The sequence below is a fragment of the Fringilla coelebs genome (genome assembly GCF_963513975.1).
Source record: "Fringilla coelebs genome assembly, chromosome: 4".
Taxonomy (NCBI): domain Eukaryota; kingdom Metazoa; phylum Chordata; class Aves; order Passeriformes; family Fringillidae; genus Fringilla; species Fringilla coelebs.
Window position 1 is genome coordinate 40,227,134 of NC_140032.1, and position 22,544 is coordinate 40,249,677.

The 22,544-nt window shown below is 34.8% G+C and overlaps 1 protein-coding gene across 3 annotated transcripts in view; it reads left to right on the forward strand.

The window, feature by feature from the left end:
• Positions 1-22,544, forward strand: part of FSTL5 (follistatin like 5) — a gene marked incomplete at both ends in the record, with an annotated part of 244,126 nt that overhangs the window by 151,252 nt on the left and 70,330 nt on the right. For all 3 annotated transcript variants that reach the window (XM_084204181.1, XM_084204182.1, XM_084204183.1), the window contains one exon: positions 7,187-7,353. In XM_084204181.1, coding sequence (XP_084060307.1) covers positions 7,187-7,353 — 167 coding nt within the window. The remainder of the gene's footprint in view (positions 1-7,186; positions 7,354-22,544) is intronic.

The following is a 22,544-nucleotide window of genomic DNA, read 5'->3' on the forward strand; positions in this document are numbered from 1 at the left end:
TTTCCAGCATTTCCATGACATCCATGATTTTGCTGAATTCTGTCAAAGCTCTCTGCATCATTATTTTCTTTTAAATAAAAATTCAAGCCTTTCTGATTTTAAAAAATATTTATTTAAACTGCTCCATGCCTTGATCACTCTTATCTTTTCTCTGAGCTTTTACCTCCTACCTGCAGAGGACACAGAGCTGCACATGGTATTCATGCCTACAAATGATGGAGCAAGATTATTTTGGGGTTTGTTTGCTCTTAGTTGCTTTGCAAAGAATTCCTAATCATTGATTTGAATTTTGCTCTGCTGGAGGGGACAGAGTTGATAAAACTGCTTGTCATCACTTCACTGTTTCTCTCTTGACAAATGAACTTGCAGCCCATTAATCCAAAAGTCTTTCAGCTACTTCTTAGAGTCACAGTCTACAGTCATTCTTCTTCTTCAAAGAACCATTAAATAACAGACTTTGCTTCAATGGTAAGCACTAAGTGCACACATCCATAAACTTCTCATAAATATAATAATCTATAATTTATTTAGCAATTTTATTTATTTCAATCTATTTTTTAAAAAAATATTTAAAGATATTTGCTTCTCTAGTCATTTTTGGTCCTAAAAAATTGAAGAGGAAAGCTGTTTCAGTAAGAAAAGAGTTTGATGCTAAATTCACTGAAGCAAGAGGTCGGCTGATATATTCTACTTTATCCTTTATGCTTTTAAAGCAGGAAGCACTCAATGTTTCTAGATATTTGACTGTCTTATTGTGAGAGGAAACAGAAACCTTGTGCTTCACATTTGTCTTTCAGAGAAGCTTTAATTTCTCCCATAAAGTAAATGTTTCCTAGGATGCCATACCAATCCCTGTCTATTAATTTCATTGGCTAGTACTATAAATAAATGCAGAAATTATTGTCTTTCCTGTTTTCTGATATTTTTTTTTTTCATGGAATTGGTTTCTACAGGACTTCCTAAAAGAAGGAGCTATTACAATATTATATTTTCAACAAAAAAATGTTTTTCAAGTCTCTTGTTAGTGACAAAAAAAGACAAATAAGTGATAATTATAACATTAAGAGCTTTCAGCTTTTTGTAACAACAGTACCCTGAATTTCAATCCAAGCTCTGCAGCTAAAACATTAAGGAGTCATGAAAAAGTTATTTATGCTTTTCCATTTGTTTGTTTTTAGTTTTTTTTTGTTGTTGTTGTTTCGCTATTAGGTTTTTTTTTTTTTTGGCATGTTTGTGTATATGCTTTTAAATAGATTTTGGGAACAGAAAGACTTACTAGCTAGCATAAGATCTTAGAGAACAGGCACTCATGAACCATGTTCTGTTACTTTTCATACTGAAACATTCTACTAAATATGTGAATAATATGTTTACAGCAAGTTCAAAGCAGAATATACAGTAGATAATGACAAAATTAGTCATGCTAATGGTGATGTGTGCTGATTTTAAAATTGCTGTAAAAGAACAGCAAAATGACACTGATGAAAAAGCTTTTGTTACATCATTTTAAGGAAAGTGGGATCAATGCCAGAAGAGTAAAAGGCACATTAACTAGCTGCATTTCACCTAATTCAAGCTACTAAGTAATGTTATACATTAAGTACAGAGCTTACTGTAGTTCATAGACAAAAGGCTTTTTTCGTGCTTTTAAAAGTTGTTTTATTTTAAATTAGTTTTGAAATAGGCAAACAAAATAAATACAGGCTTGATGTGGTCTTAATTTTAAATAGTGGGTACCACTTGGTATAATGTTCATTAGTTTAGACTTGGAAGAGTTTTGTGGCTGCTTTGAATAAGTACACAGAACTTATGGAAGCAAATGAGAAGGTTTGAATTGCACATTTGTTAATAGTATTAAATTAACCAAGGCAATCTACAGTTGAGTAAGAACTTCCACCCTTCCTCCCTTTAACAGCATAATAAAGTGATACAGAAACTACAAATGTATCATCTCCTCCTACTTTTTAGCTTTTATAACCTTTTTTTCAGAGTGATGTTGTGGTTTTTCTTTACTCATCCTAAGAGACAAAAAGGAACTATTTAGCCTCAATAAATTTCATATACTTAAGTGTTTCTCTTCCTAGTAGCCTGACTTGGTATTCTAAGACCACAAATGGCTTTTATGATTATGTACAGTTCCCTACAGGCCATTTGGGCTATCAAAGGTGTTGGAGATTTTATTTTTTCACGTATAGTGAAAGAAGTGAAATAGCCCTGCTTTTGCTATTTATTCTTTAACTTCTTCAGAAAACTCAAATCCAAGTATAACAACTCTTTCCCTAAAAGTACTAAATTTTCCATTTAAGGCCATCAAATTTTCCATTAAAACTAACATGTTCCATGTTATGCACATTGACCCAATGTACTCAGAATTAAGAAAAGAGAATTGTTGGTGAAAGCACTGTACAGCCATCACTATCTTTTTTTTTTCCTGACAGAGCCCTACTGCCCCACTCTGTTTTAAAAGTGCAATGATATAATTTTCTCTGTTAACTTACAAGAATATTGCTAAAACTTAACTCATACTGAGAATGACAACCCAAGATGTATGACTCTTGAAAACATCAATGCTTAAAATAAGGTTCCATTTTTTGTTTATCTGTATTGGTGTTGGAATATTTTTGCAACATGTCAGCTTTGAAAATTCCTTTTTCCCCCCTTTTTCAGTTTAATGACTACATTTTGGTTGAACTGAGAAAATTCAAGCACTGACATGCTAATCTAACTGATCATCATTTGCAGTATTTCTTGATTCAGTTGAAGTGATGTCATTTTGCATTTGCTTTCAGTAAGTTCTGAATATATTTTTGAAAGATATCACAAATATATTTAAATTAGAAAATACTTAGAAAGTTCTAATAGACAAACTATTTACAATTTTATATAATTTTAACCGAAGGACAGACAAAAGTAATTTTATAGCATAGATTATAGATAAAGAGAAGCAATGGGGAAAAAAAGGTGCTTTCATAATTTTCAGTAAAGCACTTGGGATGTTTGCATATTAGATTCTGTTTAGTCAGATAAAATTGTGGGAGTTAGTAGTGGTAAAATGAATGAGGACTTGGATGAAGGGGAGATGATATGGGTTCAATGAAACAGGAAAATACCAGTTTGAGAAGGAATTATTATTAAAGCTCTCCAAAGACCATCAGGGAAGCAAACTTTTTTAAAGATTGGCATTGGATAACCTTAAAGCCTGGCACAGTAAAAGTGATATGAAAATTAATGCTGCAACGTACAAGTTCCTATACTTAGTTAAGAGTAAGAAATTATACTTGAAGCTGAGAAGCAATTTACTGGAAAGAGCAGAGTAGAAGAAAGTTGTGTGGACCTGTCATTTACAGGGCAACTGTGAGGAACCAGCTGAGATCTGTGTGAAAATGGCAATTTCGTTGTACAGACATATTGACAGAAGGCTTTCAGGAAAAGATATGGATTTGTTGATAAGTTCCACTTCATTGAACAAATATTGTGTAAAGTTTTCTTTCTTGTGTTTTAAAGGATAAATTCAAGCTGAATCAAATACAGTGATAACTTGAGTAACAAAAACAAGGTGGGAGGAGCCAGAAGAACTTGGCTCAGGACCATAAAGCAGGATGAAGGGATGGGGAGTTGGCAGAATGACTTCAGCAGCCAGGGAACTTACCAAACCCTTTCAACCGTCTCTCAACCAGTGCAGGAATGTCTCATATTTAAATTACTAGTTTTGATTTGGTTTACTTGTTTGGGTTGGTTGTTTAGTTGGCTGGTTTTGTGTTTCCTTTGTTGTTTAAAATCTTTTATATTTTTGAACCTTTTCAGTAAGTTTTCCTTTTCCCGGATCAGTGTTAAATTTCTAAAATGTCTTCCCAATAGTTAATATTTATTCTTCTTTCACTTCTTTTGTCCTATTTTATGACAGCTTTATTTTATTTCCAGCCAAATATTTTTAGGCAGTTGTCTGTTATTTTTGTCTCCTAACTATACTTCTAGCTTTTGTTTAAGTGTTTTGGTTGTTTTGGTTTGGGTTTTTTGTTTGCATTTCCCCCCTTTATCTGAAAGAGTGTATGCAGTAACTTGTATAATTAAGAACCAGGGATGCGTGTCAGATTGATATTGCATCTGGAGGAGCTACAAACAAACTCATTAATACGGTACACCATAGCAGAGGATCCATGTTTCTAAAAATAGCAAGCTATAAAACGTAGTCTCTACTGGCTACTTATAATATTACTGCTCTGTAACCAACAGTGCCCATATTTACTTTTTTGTGTGGTGATGGTGTCAGTAAACAGAGTTAATTTCGCTTCCAATTTTTCTAAACCTTTGCTCTGCTTTTTCATTGAATGTTAAATAAGCAAAACGTGTGTGACTGAACTTCAAACAGCTATTATTGATCTACAAAGGCAACATGGAGGGAAAGCTAGAAGTCATCCTAGTCAGGAATATCTCTTAATGACACAGCTTCAGTACCTGTGCAAAAAATATTTGCTCTCAGAACCATATATATTTCTTTCAAGGGGAAAAGAGGAGATGGTAAATGCATCATTTAAATCCTGGGCCAATGTTTTATACTTCCAAAGGACTGTCACAGTGCCTGAACTCTGAGACAAGTGCTGTCCTGTGCACCTGGCAGCTTTTTGCACACACCACACCCCTTCCACCCCAAGCAGTGTTTGCCTCTTTCACTGTGGTTGTGGTAAGTTAATGGACAGCAATTTTCAGGGACTTACCTGCCAAAAATTCTGCAGCAGGTGCTGCCCCCTAAGCTTGGGGCTTTTTGGGTTGGGTGGTAACTATTTTTTTCTCCCCCAATAAGAAGAAAATATGTGCAATAGTTTTCTCTCGAGAAAATAAGAAAAGCTATAATGTAACTTATATGCCTTTTTCCTATTAAATAATAATATACATCATTGTATAGTTTTATGAAGGCTTTTACATAAATGTTCACTATTTTAAAGGAAAGCAGTGATTCTAACGCGTTTATTAAAATAGTGTTTTTTTCATAACTTTTAAAAAATAGGTAATATCAGTGCATTGAATAGTTCCAGGTAGTACAACTGTTTCTTCATTTCTTTAAATTCTGCATTTGGCCCTTTTGTTACTATTGTCATGGTATAAAAAATTGCAAATAATGTAACAATATATTATATTGAAGACTGAGAATTTTTTTAGAAATTCTTTGGGAGTTTCTTTGGGAAAAATAGTGTTGTCATCCTATGTTATTTTTTTGTTGTTGTTGTTGTTATTATCATCATTATCTTAATTATTGTTTATAACAAGGCTATCATTATTGTTAAAACCAAGACAGTTTAAAAAAAAACATTTGAACTTTTGGTGTCAGTAAAACAATAGCCTCTCAGTTTTGATTTCAGAAAATCATCTTTGCTTATGCAGAAAATGTTAAGCTTTATATTTGACAGATGCTCTCTTTTCTAGTGTCATCCCCTAATTAAAAATTATAAACATCTGTAACAATGACTGGCCTCATTTATGTAGGAATCCATAGTAATACTGAAGTTGGTTGAAAAAAAGACTTTAAAATGATGTAGAATGTAAATTGCCTGTGTCAGTTCATCGTGTGAAGGTTAGCAGTTTTCATAGATGGCCCTATAACACCAGCTGATTTCATGATCCCTCCTTCATGCCTTTCTTAAATTGAATAGTGAATTTGAAATATAGAGATAATATAAATTTGTAAATGAAATATCAGAACACTTACTTCACTTTTGAGATCTTTGCATAGTGAGCTGAGTCAAGAAGCAAAATATGTGTACTATGAGCTGGCTACCAGAAGTTCTGAATCATTCAGTAGCCATGCAGCTATGTCTCACTATCTGAAAGACAGTGTCACTGAAGAGCCATCTCTTGTAACATTGCACATGAAGTACTTCTGAGGATGCAGTGTATTTTAAAAAGTACAGTAAACAGTGGAAGAATCAATTTAATTTAATTGGTACGTTTCATTTTCCTTAGTGTAAGGCATTGTGTCAGGTAATGCATCTAGTTAAGAAAGGTCAGCCTCATTTGGGCATGTCTGGTGGGCACTATCACTCATGTTTTGAGTCATAGAGCACATTCCTTCTAAAAGAGGAAAGAATCAGGGGGCCTCTCTTTATAACTAGTATAAAATTATTATTTTTGATCACATTTTTAAAGAATTTAATTATTGAACAGCTATGCTTACTATCATGTGTTCTAATGCTTGCACTTGTAGAGGGGCTTGGAAGGAGGGCAGGGGCAAGTGTTAATTATAAAGTATTGGTTGCATGAGGCTGAAATGAACCTATAGAAGATCTTAGCTTCCTTACAAGTTCCTTCTTTCCTATAATGCAGGTGTTAATGTCTCTTATATGAAAGTATTTCCATCTTTAAAAGAGAATAGACCTATGGTGCCTTTTGTCGTTTACTTGAAGAATGAAAGATAATAACCAGATTTTTCGTGTTTTAGCAGCTAAGTGGAAAAAGTTTATTTGAATGATCTTCAGTTTCTGTGTAGTTCTTTTGTCTAATATGACAAAATCCTCACAAATATAGAATTTTAGTAAGTTATGTTTAGTCAGGTTCACCTCAGGTGAAAAGCTAACTCTCAGCTGATCAGCCTGTAACTTAAGGCAATTACACAAGATGGAAGAGTATGCAGAGTTTCATCAGTTTGATGTGTATCACTCCTTTTTATGCAAGGGTCCAAATGAGTTCTGGGACATAGAAGTGAAATGGCCTTCTGTTAAAATTGGAGCTACTTAGTAAATAGATGAACAGGGAAAGTTTCAAGGTCTGGGCTCCTATCACATATGTCTAAATTTTTTAAAGATTTTTTTAAACATTGACTAATGAGGAATAGCTAGTTAGCCTGAAAATACAGAATAAATGTTCTGACTAGTCCACTGTGCCTGCCTTAACTGTCAGATAACTTCCAGTCTCTGACTTTGGATACGCAGTCATGTGTAATCCAGTCCTACCTCTGGAATTCACTTTCATGTTAAATGCTGCTTCTTACAGGCTGATACTTGTCAGTCAATTTAATTGAAATGTCACGCTGACCTTTATATGAAATACGCTGAACTTACTGGGGTTTTTGGAAGCTCTTTTTACTTCTGTTCCAGTTAGAGTTCTTAAATTACCAGTATACAAAAAGTTCATGCTAATTAGGCTCATGAAACTGCCTGCTCATTGATCCTACAAACAATACATTTTTTTGCAGATGTAGTTCAGCTGAATCTGCCTGAAGATCAAAAAATAAGCACCACTGCAGCAACAGTGGGACAGAGTGCTGTCCTAAGTTGTGCTATCCAGGGAACCCTGAGACCTCCCATCATCTGGAAGAGGAACAATGTCATTCTGAACAGCTTAGATTTGGAAGATATCAGTGTAAGTAACAGAAAGTTCTATTTAACAGCTTTTTACCAAAATCTCTCATAAATAATAGAAAAGTGATGCTTAACAAGCTACATACTCCTGAGGTTACAAAGGAAAGAAATGGAAATGATATGCGACAAACTCTGCCTGTTTTTATTTGCTGTGGATTTGAAGCCCTGTTAAATATAGAGAAAATATGTTTCACAGAGCAATCATTTAAGAAATAAATATAGCAATAAAAGAACATGAGGACTAAATTGGAGCCCAAAATACAGTCAGCATTATGCATTCAGGACTGTACAGTCTTCACATTTTTAGAAGAAAAGAGAAATCTGTGACACGAACATTTTCGTGTACAAACAGATCATAATAATAGTTTTCTTTAGAATAGTTCAATAGAAATCTATTTTTTCCCCAAATAAGTATTTCATAATAAAATTTGTTGTTTTGCCCATTCCTCCAAATATTCAGCAGTGTGTATGGTACCTCTCAAAGAATGAAGAACAGAATATTTGTATAATTCGTAAATCTTTTTTTTTCTGGAAGGGCAAGTGTTTTCACCTAACATTGCCATGACCTAAAAACACAGAGGAAATTAGAAAGCTAGTATTAGAATTATGTCCTCATGCAAGACTAAAAATGGGCTTTCATCCGTATTTTGTATGCTTCAGGGTATGCTTTCTTTGTTTTGGCCATTTTGTATTAGCAAAGTTCAAAATGTGGACAAATTGTTACTTTGGGAGTTGTGCCGTCTACCTAGCCCAAGTGAGTCTGAAATCACCTGAACTGTTATGTGTGTGGAAAACTGCTACAATGAAATATCTGGTTTGTCTATTTTTATTTCTTTTTTTTATGAAGGTTTTATTTTTAAGGTGAAAATTGTTCCCACACATCATCTCTCTTTTATGTCTGGTTTTGTTAGTTCTGATGGTAAACTGAGCTTCCTCAGTGTGGTGGTTTGTAAAATAATGGACAATTTCAAAGCTCAAAAGCTCATCTTGCTTGGGTGATGGTTTCAAGTCCCTTGAGAGGCTTAGGATAAACCCAACATAATCTGAAAAGTTCTCTGTTAAATAATAATTGCTTTTGTTAGTTTGATATTAATCACATGACTTACATTGAAATGTGTCTTGCCCACGTCCACAAGATCCTGTCTGCAATGTTTGTTATGTGCAAAACCATTATTTGGGGTTCTTACTAATCGATTCTAAGTGTAATATCTGGCATGAGCTGTTGATAGAAAAAGAAAGATGCATCTGTACACACAGAAATAAAAGGGAAATGATGAATTGAAATGATGAAGCTAACAGCTCAGCTTAAGACTGAAAGTTTCTGTTGGCTTTTTTGCAGACATGAAAAGAGCAAGTGATTTCTAAGCTGGAAATATACATTTTTGAGTATGAAAAAAGCCAAAGAAAAACCAAAACAAAAGAAAAACCAAGCAGAGAAAGTTCTTGTGCTGGGTACAGGTGCCCAGGAATTGGCAGCAGGGGCCACAGGTGTGGCCTCTCAGGGAAAAGGACGGGATGTCACATGCTGTACGCAGCCATTCCCAAGGGACCATCGGCAGGGCACACCCAGGGCACCTCCAAAAGAACATTCAAAAAAGGGCATAAAAAACAAGGAGAGAGAGAGAGATTAGAGAACAAAAAAGAGCAAGAAACAGCAGAGGTAAGTCTAAAGATGGAAGAGCAGAAGGTACTCCTTGGTGAAGCAGATATCCAAAACATCTACATGGGAGCAGGTTTATCTTGAAGGGCTTGACCAATTGCTTGACCAGTCTGGTGACTTTTTATGATCCAGTGGTGGCAATGGTTGGCAATGCAGGGCCAACAGATGTCACCTATCTAGACTTCTGCAAGGCCTTCAATAGGATTCCATGCAGCATCTGGATGGATGGATGGATGGATGGATGGATGGATGGATGGATGGATGGATGGATGGATGGATGGATGGATGGATGGAGCCAGAGGTTGTGGTCAACAGCTCTGTGTTGACCAGTGACAAGAGGTGTCCCTCTGTCTGTGGCCTAGTGCTCTTCAACATCTCTATCAATCTCTATAAAATGCCCTGATATCACAGGGCATTTTGATCCCACAGACAGTGGGATTGAGGGCACCCTCGACAAGTTTGCAGATGACATGAAACTGAGTGGTGCATTTGACACATCTGAAAGATGGGATGCTACCCAGGGGGACCTGGACAAGTCTGAGAAGGGAATCCACAGGAACCTCATTGTTAATAAGCTAAAATTATGTTATAGTTTAGTCCCTTAAAATTAACAGTTTAGCTACAATTCAAATACAGAAAGATGGTCAGATTCAATATCCACAGAGTGAGGCACTAAAATTAATAGAACTCAGATATATGTATATGTGGGATATTAATCCCTCTTTCCAGATAAAATAGGGAGGAAGAAAGAATTAATGGAGTCTGGATTAAAAGAAGAAACAACAAAAGAAAGACATTGAGTTGGACTCATCCCCAGACCTTCTTTTTTCTTCTTTACTTTTCACTGTTTTCACAGATTTGATCTCTCTATCTCTCTTTATTCTCTACTCCTTGTATAATATGTCCCCAGAAGCAGTGTACTCTAAGTTTTACTATAGATATACTATAAACCATAATGATGTTTGCCTAAGTCTGGGAATTCTTAATTTACTCAGTTACACAAGAACCTCACCTGAGCATCTCAAGACTAATAATGTTTTGTAAAGAGGAGTACATTTTCTGAAAATGACAAGGCAAACACTGACCTGGGAAGATAGATAGTTAGCATTTAGGGTTTTCTTCAGTAAAATGGATCAAAGATCAAAATACCTGGAATTCAGCACATATATAGGAAACCAAACTAAGCAGGAGTGACAATGTGATTTTGTAAATGATAGAAAATGCTCATACTTAGAAATTCAGTTTTTGCACTATCTAGTTCTCAATATGGTTTAGCTATTTGCTTTGAGGAGGGACAAACTCAGAATAATATAATGTCCTAGTATTTTGTCAAATGGAAAAATGCAACAAGGAGGAAAGGAATCCAGGTCTAAACTGAAATTGATAGTTCAATTTATATATATTTTTTTTAATATTCCACTCCTCTACTGAAAGTGTACAAAATATATCTCTAAAGCTGTCAACTGTGGAGTGGCTAAAAACGAGTCTTGGTAATGTCTAATGTCTTGTATATTCAAGGCATTTTAAAGAAATATTAAAAAATACTGATTGACTTTCAAAGGATGATGATAGAAATTCGTATTTAAATAGTATATTTAAAAATGTTCAATGAAGTGTGTGTTAATAACATTACTGATAATATCCAGTTGATAATTTTAAAAGTCCTTAGTTCTCTTCAGCTCTTCTTATGGTACTTATAACTACTTTCTGTGGAAGTACTGCATCTTGCTTCTAATCCTTCTCTTACTGAAACTGATGGGAGGCAGGGATAATTAGCACCCATCTGAGTGAAATTATGAAAAATTATATGCCTCTGCAAATTTTGCTTAAATTGTAATATAATTGTGCTGTGACTCACTACAGAACTGATATCACAGGGCATTTTGATAACATTTCAGTACACATATAGAAAGGATTTTTTTTCCTTGCTGTTATCTTGCGTCTTAAATTTAATATTTGCCTTTCCACTTTCCTCTTGTTTTTATCTAACCTACTATTCATTAGAGATAAGAATTCCCATGTATGAAAAATAGCAGATGTATTTCCCAAATGCAATACATATTACTTTTTTAGTGTTAATTCATTCACTGTTTTAAGTTTTTGTAACTTAATGTACTTTATTATTTTTCTGATACTTTGTTCCAGCTTTGCCTTCAGGTTCTTTCCTATACATGTGAGCAACCTTACTTTTCTTATAAGATCTTGGCCCTTTTTCTTACATTTATTGAAGATCTACTGGGATTGTTTGTTTGCATGCAAAGTTTAGCAGTAACTTTTCAAAATCGTGCAGTTCAACTTTTTCCTTTTGGTAAAAGCTCATAATATCTCTCTTTAGGCTGCCTTAATGGAAAGCAGCTAATATTTCAATTTTGAGGTTTTTGAAGTTATGTATAGGTTACATAAGTTTTTCTCAAACACAAGTTTTTCTCAAAAATTCTGGTTTTTTTATCTTGTTAAAATTAATTTGCGCACTAAAGTTGACCCTTTTTTTGGTGGCAGTTGGAATTTTCTTCTTGACATCTTTGCCCTTCACCCACCAAGAAAACCCAAAAGACTGTAAAGAAGAATACCAATAAAAACCAACATTCTCTAAAGAGCACAATAGCTTCCATTCTGTAGAGTTCTAATCAGAAACTGATGACAGAAAGGTTTCCAGATTCTCCAAAACATTAAGCACCTTTCCTAGAGAGGACTCCAGACATCTGACCTTTTTCTTCCAGCTTCTCATTCGGTGTCCCCCCTTTTATTATTCTTAAGAAAAATCTCAGGAGAACCTCATGAATTATTCCTTTCCATATTGTTTTCTCCCATGGGACAGTAAGGACCTACATACAAGCTTCTCTTTATGCATTGTTGAATTGTTCTTAATACAGCACAGTTATGACTCTTATACACTGTTAGAAATATGAATGTTTGAGAAAAATGTGTGTGTGTGTGTGTGCACGCGCGTGTTTGTACTTCTGACAGAATCCCAGGTGAACCATAAATGTCAGGAAAATATTCTTCAATCTTTTCCTCAAATCACATGCAACAATGCTTAAAAGTAAAAACTTTTTTTTTTTTTTAAAGTTAGGACATAAACTAGAGGACTTAAATTTAAAGAGAGTGAAAATTAATAATCTAAACTGAATGGTGTCCTGGTTCTGGCTAGACAGGTTAAATTTTTGCAGTAGCCAGGGGGAGAAAAAGTCTAGGACCCAGACAGTAGTCTACCACCTCACATCTTTTTTTGGGGATGGGGGAAGGGCTCCCTTCCACATGGAGTAGCATGGCAGAGGGAGCAGTCAGGTGTTCTGGGGGTTCTGTGGAGGCAGGTGAGCAATCACATATGAATTGTTCACTTCTTTTCCTCTTGTAGAATCTGTCATTAGTATTGTTGCTGTTACTGTTTGTTGTCTTATTTCATTGCTATTTCCAGTAGATTGTTCTCACCTCAGCCCATGATCTTTCCCTCTTGTCCTTCAATTGTCCTCTCCAGCCTACCACATGGGAATGGGGTGGTTTTGAACTCCACATGGTTTGGCAAGTTTCAGTAGGAACATTGCATTAGGGAATACCATTCCTAAACCTTGACAGAAAGATGTTCAAAGTTCATGTACATTTCTTTATTCTCAAATATTCTAAAAGAGGGAATCCCTGCTTGCAGTCAATGCAGTAACTTTCTGGCTTGCTGCAGCAAGCTCTGCATGCTCTTGTTTTATTCCTGAGGAGATTTTCCTCCTTCCTGCAGCCACAGGCCATCTTATTGCTTGTCTGAGGGAAAGACCAGTGGTCCTATGATATGAAGGGAGCCCCAGAACCTACTTCTCTTCAGAGGTGATGCTCCTAACCTCATCCTTTTTGGAAGACAGTAACTCACATTCCAACAACGAACAAATACAGTGCCATAGGCAAAAAGCTGGCAGTCTTGTTCAGTACAAAATCTGGATCCTGATCAGTTTATTTTGAGCTTTAATTACTAAATGGCAATGCAGCAATTTCAGTGTGTGATCTTCTATGTGGTATTGTGTGTGTTTCAGCTACAATATATATATAAGATTGTATTTGAGGTTCATTTTAAAAGCCTAGTTACAGGAGTTTTCCTTGTACATTATGTTTATGACACCTCTTAAACATACTACATCTCTCAGATATTTTCTACTGATTTTTCTGATGAGGTGGTTGGATTTGATTAACAGTGACTCATCAAAGTCAGCATGTGTCTATTTTTATCTATATTGAACTGTCCTTTTTTATCTATATTGAACTGTCCTTACACAGTTTTTCTTTTAAGTAGGATGCATTATTGCATTTTCTTTTGTATTTCATGAGTTGAATACCAGTTTTGTTTTGTTCTTTTCTACTCCACTTGTTATGATCCAGTTGTTGAGAGACGCCTCTGCCTGAATTAAGGTACAAATGAGACCACATGCCAAAATCAGTAGTATGGATTTTATTTAACAGTAAGTGTGAGGTACAGAGATAAAAAGAAATAGGAAAGAGCGGGGGGGGGAGTGAAGGAGAAAGACATCAAGAAGAAAATAATCACCACACTGAGGATCTAGAGGCATCCCATTGGTCCTTCTTCACCCTGGTCTTCTTGGTAGAGGGGGTCACAGAGTCTTCTGGAGGTGCCACTTTTCTTTTATACAGGCCAATTTGTGGGTATCCATGGGTGTTCCCAGATGTTCCCATAACTGAGGGTGGCATGTGTGTAAGCAGCTGTTTCCTCTCCCACAGTTTGCCATTGCAGGAATGTTTGTCCAGACGCATTAACCAGGGCTGGTTAACCAAACCTGAGCTCCTCTTGGCCTGGAATAAGCACCTTCCTGTTGCAAATTTCCATCTTCTGCGCTTATCTCAAGTTCACGCTGCTGTGGCCTTGACAATGTTTGAGGCAGTTGTGGTCTTTAAGTCTCTTTTTGAGTCTCTTGCATCACCCTGTGGCTCAAACAGTGTCTTCCTGGGACCTTTTTTTCATCTCACAGTTTGCCCGTGGCGGGGATGTGTTTGTAGAAAAGTCAGAGGAAATATAGAAACAGTAGGAGAATGACACAAGCAATTATGCAGTGTACAATAGATATCCCAACAATTACAAATGTAACTCCAGTTGCAATCATCAACCCAATTTTCATTATAGCCATTGCCTCCACCCCTCAAATAACAAGGATTAGAATATGGACATCAGCCAGTAAGCTAGCTTTGGGTTTGGAGTGATTGGGAAAGCTCTGATATTTGACCAGTGATTTCTTTAATTTTGGCTTGGGCTTCTTCAATTGATGAGGTTACATTGAGAATGGTAATGCAACATTCAGTTTCAGTAAGATTTAACATTCCACATATTCCTTGTTGCTTTAATAGTAACATATCTAATGCCAACTAATTTTGTAAAGCCATTTTTGACACTAGCTGGCCTTGTAAGTTCAGCTCTAGGAGCGGATACTTGGCTCAATTACTTGAGGGCATGTACCTGCCATGTAATATTTCCCAATGCCCATCGGTGTTGTGTGATAACTATAGAAGGTATAAAAAAAATTGGAAGTCCCAAAGCTGTATTTTTTCCCCACTGTATAATAATCCCATCTATTACTGATTAGTTCCTGTCTTTTTTCAGGAGAACTTGTTTTCTGCTGTGTTCTTCCCTGATAATGAATAATGAAAGATGGAATTTGGGTAAATGGATGGGAGTTCTATCCTAACTGAGCACCTTAGCATGCTCAGTTAGGAACATCCCAAAGCTAATCCAGGTGGTGCAGGAGAGCTGCACATCCAGGTGTCTAACAATTACATTTGGGGCTTGAATTTAGGCACCAGAACTTTTATCATACTTTTTTTTTCTTTTTCCTCTTGCCCATTTTCCCTGTATTTCCAAATTAGTGGAAAGCTGTTTTATATTTTGTGTTACAAGATGGCTTCTAAAACTTTTTAAGCATCTTTTCTTGACTCCCATAATATCTTTCTTCCTTAGGCTTTTCTTTCAATTCAAATTCATTGTTTTCTCTGTTCTTTTCTGTATAGCTGTATAAAGATGGAGGTTATGTCTGCATTCAATATTGGTGTTGCTAGCAAATTCATTTTGTGCTATTAATTTCTGATTAGTTCATCAGAAAATTGCAATTCAATTTTTTTGTATGGTTATAGACATACTCTTCTCACTTCTTCTGCTGTATACATCTATCAACTGGGTGAAAACCAGCATCATTTCAGAATAATTTTATTACTAGTTACATATTTATTTCTCCAGCTTTACCAGGTCATTTTGCAGTAGTTTTGCTATCCAAATAGACTTAATGCTTTTCACAGCTTTCAGAAGAATTATGCGAAAAGGTTTTATGGCACACAGAAAGAATACTGAGCTTTTCAGGTTATTATTTTAGAAAAGAAGTCTTGAAAGAGCAACGTGACTACACTGCAGCTAGCAGTAAAGGTCACTCCTTCTTAAGAGCATGAGGAAGATGCTTTGTTAATAATGGCCTCTTGTGGCTCACAGTCCTGACTTTCCAATCATTACTAGAGTACATTAAATAGGAGGGCTATATCACCAGCAATAAAAATGCTTTGATCCAGGAGTCTGTTTCATTGAACAGAGAGACACAATTGCTTAAGTGCAAAAAAAAAAAAGAAAAAAAAAAAAGAAACCCTGTCTGGCCCACCACCGCCAGCAGCCCAGGAGGAAAAATTAGGATATTGGGAACTTGGCTCAACTGTCATGTATATATTTTCAAAAATAATATTTTTTTTAAATACTGCAGAAGTGTACAAGGGCATTTACTTAGTGCTGACTCAGGAAGAAAATTTTTACCCACCTGAAATAGAATTGGTACTGCTACTTGCAAAAGTGAACATGAAGCAAATTGTTTATCTAGACCAAGTCTGATCAGTTTGTGAACTCTGACTGGCTAACAACAGAAGAGTATATATCTGCCATGATTTTCAAATTATAATATTTAAGATTTCTCTGAATCAAACTGGTCAGGGATCTATCTACTCATATACCTGACACCATGTATCCATTCATATCTAAATTTAATTAGATCTGCTTCAAATCAGACTGATTTCTCCTTCACCTGTTAATTTTATCGCCTTCGTGTGTATTCTTCCTTCCTTTCTTTTTCATTTTTGTACTGTTCTCACATTACTGTCTTTATAATCCAGAGCTTCCTTTTCAAAAGGATTCATTCAGAACTTCTTCTGTTTGGGTATATACAAGAGCCTTCGTGTTCATGGCAGAGTGTTTTCATTAATCTCTTCAAAAGGAGAGATAAAATAAACTAAAGGTTTTCCTGATTCAGTATAATTTAGGAAACAGATCTATTAATGATGTCCATCTGATTCTCTTTTCATATACACCTGGCTTAAAACTACAACCAGAAGTAAGGAACTTGAAACAGTGCTTCTAAATAATATCTAATTTGGTTTGGTATAAAAAATTGTCCTTGAGTAAGGAGAATTCAGATGAGTTTACCGAGGATCATTGAATCTGCATTCTTTATTATACTTTTATAGCTAAAGAGAGATAGAATTGACTGGCTTTTTGACAGTTACTCAAAAGCACCTGCTAAGTATGTTTTGGTTTTGGCTGATGAACCTTTTTCTTCTAGAACTTTCTAAGAGAAATATAGTAATGTTTTCAAATGATAAGCATTTGCATATAGATACTTAAGTCTTGAAGAGAAAAAATATTTTTTTTTACATAGAAAATAAATTTCAGAGTACTTAATAAAATCACATAGTCTTACCACTCTCACCTGAAGTATGTTATCTTGTCTGGTTTAAAAGCAGATTTGTGTGTCCATTTTTTTAAGCATTTCATTTCAAATAGTTCTGTTACTTAAGTGGGAAGAGGCTATGTCTTCCTTTCTAGAATATGTGCTCCTTCTAGACAAAAATCTGTCTTTACAGACCTGTTTGTATTAATGAGAAATAAAATGAATTGCCATACTCTGGCACAGTAAAATATCAATGCCATACCACTTTTGTCTACAAGATGCTTAAAACTTTGTGCAGCAATTTGGCAAATTCCGTGAATTCTGTGAAGTTCCTGTTATTGTAACCTGTAGTTAATGAAAGATGACTGAAATCCTGTTTTGCCTTCACATTTTTAGCATGATATACATAGTTATAACATCAGACAAGACATTCATTCATGAAAAAGACTTTGAAGTTTAACCTATGATTATTGAACAATTAACATGTCAAAAGGAAGGCAGGGAAGAAAAAGCTGCCTTTTCTCCCACCCCTCTGTATTAGTAGAGACTTAATTTCTGACATGATTCTATGATTAGTTGGCAACAGCTAATGATAGAGTTATAATTGGAGTAAAATATAATTGAAACTAAGGGTTAGCTGGAGAAAAAGAGCTCTTGTACATTTTAGTCTTCCAAAGTAAGACTGTACTGTATATAAGGAAAATATATTATGGTATTTCAGTGATAGAGTTTTATGTGGTGACAGTAGCATAGAATCTTTCTAATTAGTAGCACTGTCTCATTTCTTAAAACAAAAGCAAAGAACAAGGCTGAAAAAAGAAAATATAGTGTATACAGCTTCATGTTTTGTAAAGGACTTGCACTGCTAAAAAATTGTTGGGCCCATTACAGAAAACAGTATTAGAAAAACAAAAATTAATTACAGGAGACAAATAATGGTCCACCAAGAAGTAAAATTATTTTGGTACATCTTGTAGAAACTTGAAGTGTGTTAGCAAAGAGTTAGCTATTGTTGCAGTGCTTATTGTGATTGGCAGAGGAGTGGTAAAATTGAGGTAATGGATGTCTCACAGAAGAGGGAACCTGTTAATTTAAAGACAGCATGGGAATGTGGTCATGACTCAGTGTGATACTGTCATTTGCATATAAATTTTTATATAAGCGTTTCATTTAACTGGAGTTTGTGGTCTTATTTTTTAACTGTGCAATTGAAAGTACTCGTGTCCAATTTTTTTTTTAGAAATATTGTAATGCATGGGAAACACGTGTACCTCTATTAGGTACTTTGCTTTTAAATATCACACAGTTTACCTGCAACAGGATATGGTAAATGTTTTATGTATAACAAATATGAGCATTTAATAATAGCAAAGTGTCTAAATATCAGCAATATCTATTTGTTAATACCATCCAAATTATTTATTATGACTATTCACAATCCCTTTTGAAATGAGGAATTTCCAACATCATTTTATAACTGGAACACAGACCAGATGTAACAGAAAGAAGAAACAGAAATATCTTATTGATAATGATGTATAGAAAGTAATGAGATTTTGCTAGTTCAACCATTGTGATACCTGTAGGCTCACAACCTCTTGGCTTTATATCAGTAAAAGAACTGAAGTCCTGCTTGGTACACCTGTAGAAAATATGTTTGTCAGTGCCACTACATGCTGAAAAATCTTAGTTTTATTTACTAAATCTTTTTGAACACCCTAATTTTTCTTGTTTTATACCAAGATGTTCTTCCACTGTCTTACAGTTAGCCTGACCAGGAACCAGAACCAGATGATACAATGAGGCTAAAAAGAAAGCAAAACCCAAAGAATTTTCCCTGCAGAGAAAGTTTCTGTGCTTACAGTAAAAGGTTGCTGCCTATGACCTTGAAGCGTCTTTTCTTTCATTGATATCAGGAATCAATCTTGCCAGTTAAGATTTCTTGTGATAAAGAATTAGACTGATGGACATGGATTGTTGCATTAGTGGTTTGAGCAAAGGCAGTGTGTGTAAAGCTTAGATAACCAAGATTAGTATTAAATGTAAATTGTCTCAGCTTTCAGTATTTCATTAGTGTAAATTCATCATCTATTTGTAGTTCTCCAGTTTCACACTGAGCGCTTAGTTCAAGTGCCTGGAATTTTTTGTTTCTTTAAAAGGCTCAAAGAAGAGCATTTCAGAATTATTGGGTGTGTCAATCTTGGCTAAACCCTTAAGTGAAGCTGCTGTGCTGGCATTCAAGCTGCCAATATTTTGATTTTTATAAGAAAAGAGAAAAAGATGGCAAGGAATGGATGTCATTCACTTTGTTGTATGTAAGCAGGTGTACAGCTGAAAAAAACAAAAAGCTTAGTGTAGGAATTACATCCAGAATCTTTCTGAGCATCTTTGTGCCTATTTCTTGTATGACATACTGGATAGCAAACTGAGGTAAATGGGATTGTATTAATAATCCAAGTAATGTGTGACTGGCCCTGTTTTCTTTCTACTGTTGTCTTTAGATCATACATTAATGCTGCAATTAAAATTAGGGATCAGCTTTAGAAAAACTATGTGAGTTATAATGTGGTTTTTTCCCCCTAGTATGTAAGAATGGGCCAAAGTGAATAATTCTGATTTTTAAATCATTTAAAGGTATTAGGTTGTCTTTTTCTTCCCTGCCACTTACCCCAGTATATCCTATTCAGCTGTCACATAGTAGGGGATTCTCAAAAATCTCTGTCTTTTTTGGTTTAGGTTGTTCTGTCTGCAAGATATTTGAAAGTTGTTTGAAATTTTTTTTTTTGTCTATTTATTGGTTTATCCCATGTACATAAAGGAGTTTGGGAAAACCCAAAATTTATCCCACTGGGCTTTTGTGGATTGCAAAAATCTTGAAGACACTCTACCTACTTGTCTGTCTCACTCCTGGATATTTCATAAATACATGGGATGGATTAGATAATAAATGAATGAAAATTTGAGTAATACAAAAATTTAAGGGTTGTTTGTTTCCCTTTTTTTTTTTTTTTGGTAGATTCTCTTGAGTTTGTAAAGAAACATCTGGAGAAATTTGTTTCTATGAAATAAAATGAGTTTTTGTTTCAAGATGAGTGCAGTTCAGGAACCAAAGATATGAATTTTTTTCAATGTAAGAAAAGGGGTTTGGACTGATGCAACTAAAACTGAAATACAGTGTTTTTTTGCAATAGGAAGATCAAAAACTCCAATAAACTATAAATTTAAAACTAAATAGTTTGTAGTATAAGTATTTGAAACCAGATTAACTCTTAGCACAGTATAATTATATAGTGTGATATTTTTAGAATCAGAAAAATTTAAGGAATATTCCGTGATTTCTTTGCACTCTCTCTACAAATAAAATGTCTTTAAAAAATGAAAGTAGAAATGGGGATGTGCTTGCTAAAATCTCATTCCACAAATCTAACTCTAAACTGAATCACCTTACAGAGTAAATTACATCAGTACTTCTGCTTCTCTGGGCCTTCCTAACACTTAGATACACTTTGGAATATGATCCAAGTAAACTGCATAGTGCAAAGCTAGTCTCTCTTTACAGAACTGGCTTGGAGTGTAATAATAAATGCATCTACAATTAAATCTGATTTAAAAATAAAAGGAACAGTTTAGGGGAATGATAATAAACTGTGGTAATTGGGTAATTATTATAAATTCATTTCATTGGTTATGAGTTTAACTTGAAAAATATGTGAGGAATGAATGTCAAATAGATTTATCTGATTAAATCTGATTATATAACAATTTGGTTTGTTAAAAAGGAGTAAAAGTCAAATGGTATATGAGTCATTCTGAAGATCTCTATGTAACATGAAGCAATAAAAAAAGACAGCTGTATCAGAGCATGCTGAATTTTCCATTTAAAATATACTGCATCTACTCAGTTGGAGATTTTGAATGTCTAAATAAATTAGCAGTCCTTATTGCCGATTCATCACAAGATAACGTAAAATTACGGAGTTTTTGGGGAAGTAAAAGGTTAGTGATGTTTTATGGCTAGCCTCAAGAGCTCTAGTACTTTGGCAAAGCTCTCACTTATGTCTAGTGTCTGCCATAAACAAGAAAAAAATTCCAAATTCTCTTTACACATCTACATATCAAATGAAGTCATTATTCTCACTGGTAGTATAGCACTGAGGCATTTTATGTTACTTTCCTGTGTCATCCCTCTTCAGGTTCTTAAGAGGTTGGAAAATTGTTAGATTTCAAAATAGCAAAACCAATTTTTAATCAACTGACATTTTTTTGAAAAGCACAAAGCAATTGCATGTTTTATGCAGAATAATGGATATTACGATTTATTAGCTGTTACTATTTCCTCATGAAGTTGACTTGCAGTCCTTACTGTATCTCAGAGAATAAAGGGAAAATCATACATATCTAATTAATTATTTAAACAGGTACAATGTTATTGTACTCATTGATAGTCAGGGAAATAATCTTTTCCTCAGATTTGCTGAATACAGCCAAATCCTTCTCAATTCAACTACTGGCCTGGGTTTATGCATTATAGAGTCTTATTTTAAGAAGCAAGAATAGGGGGTGACCTCTGCATTGAGCATTTATAATATAATTACAAGCTTAGGAAGGTAGGCATGAAGACTTTCTCAGCGTGGGAGATTTAGTTAGATGTTCTGAATTACTCACCAAATGCTCACCACTTTATTCAGTCATCAGTAGAGTAAGGCTAGTAAAGCCATTTTGCGGTAATGAGATACAGCCTTTGTAAAATTCAGTCATTATTTGCTTTTTTCTTTCTGTTCTCCCCAGTGTCACAAAAAGAGGAACCAATGAAATGCTTGGAATATCTAATTAGAGCTAGGAAGTTTGTTTTCATGGTCAGCAGAGAGAGGTGGGTGGCAGCTAAAACAGTGAGCACTGACAGATCCACTGAATGATCCCATAAAAGGCTTTTGCTACCCTGAGCTTTTTCAATGACTGTAAAAGAAGCTTAGGAAGATTAATTTCCTTTGACCAAAACTAGTCTGCATTAATAGTCACGAACTGGTGTCTGGTCTTGCATTCTTGAGAACAAAGTTTCTTTTAAGATTTTGTCACTTTCTACTGCATATACTGTGCTAGTGCTTATGTTAGACTGTTCACTTGCCTTTTTAAGCTTTGGCATGATTTGCAATTTTTTGTCAGGCTGATTCTTCAACCAGTGGACTTCCACTAGATTAATGATTTGTTCTTCTTGTAGATGTAAAATTTGAGACTGAGAGAAGGTATGCAAAATTTGTGCTTATGAAATGTAGGGTTTATTTTCCCTCTTAATCTAGAAAGAAAACTTTAAAAAAAATCTTGGATTTCTGCCAAATGCAGTTTTTTTCAGTGTTCTTTGTGGAATATAATTTCTTTGTGACAGTCAGTAGTAAAGTGCAGAGTTGCATTGCTTTGCCAATGTGAACAGAGAAACTGATTACTTGGAAAATAGGAGTTGTAGCATTGACATTAGCACAAAAAGCCTGAGCTGAGTTTGTCTGGCAAATGAACCGTACATAAATAATTATTTTTATAAATGTTTTCAGTCAACCTTCAAAAGGATATCTACTCTCTGTGTCCTTGTAATAAAGGAAGTTAGAGATACTGAAAAATATGTAAAATATCAGCAAGAACATGACATTAGTATTACTGGTACTTCCATGAGTTGACTGAAATAAAATGCAGAAAGCTTGGGAGGATGTGCAGGAAATGAAAGGGAATATGTATACAGGTTGTGTTTTACAAGAAAACAACTGTTGTTCTGAAAATATCTGGTTTCCGTTATTGATACAGCCTTCCCCTAGCAAACCAATACAAAATTTTAATTCTTAGCTTCAGGTTTTT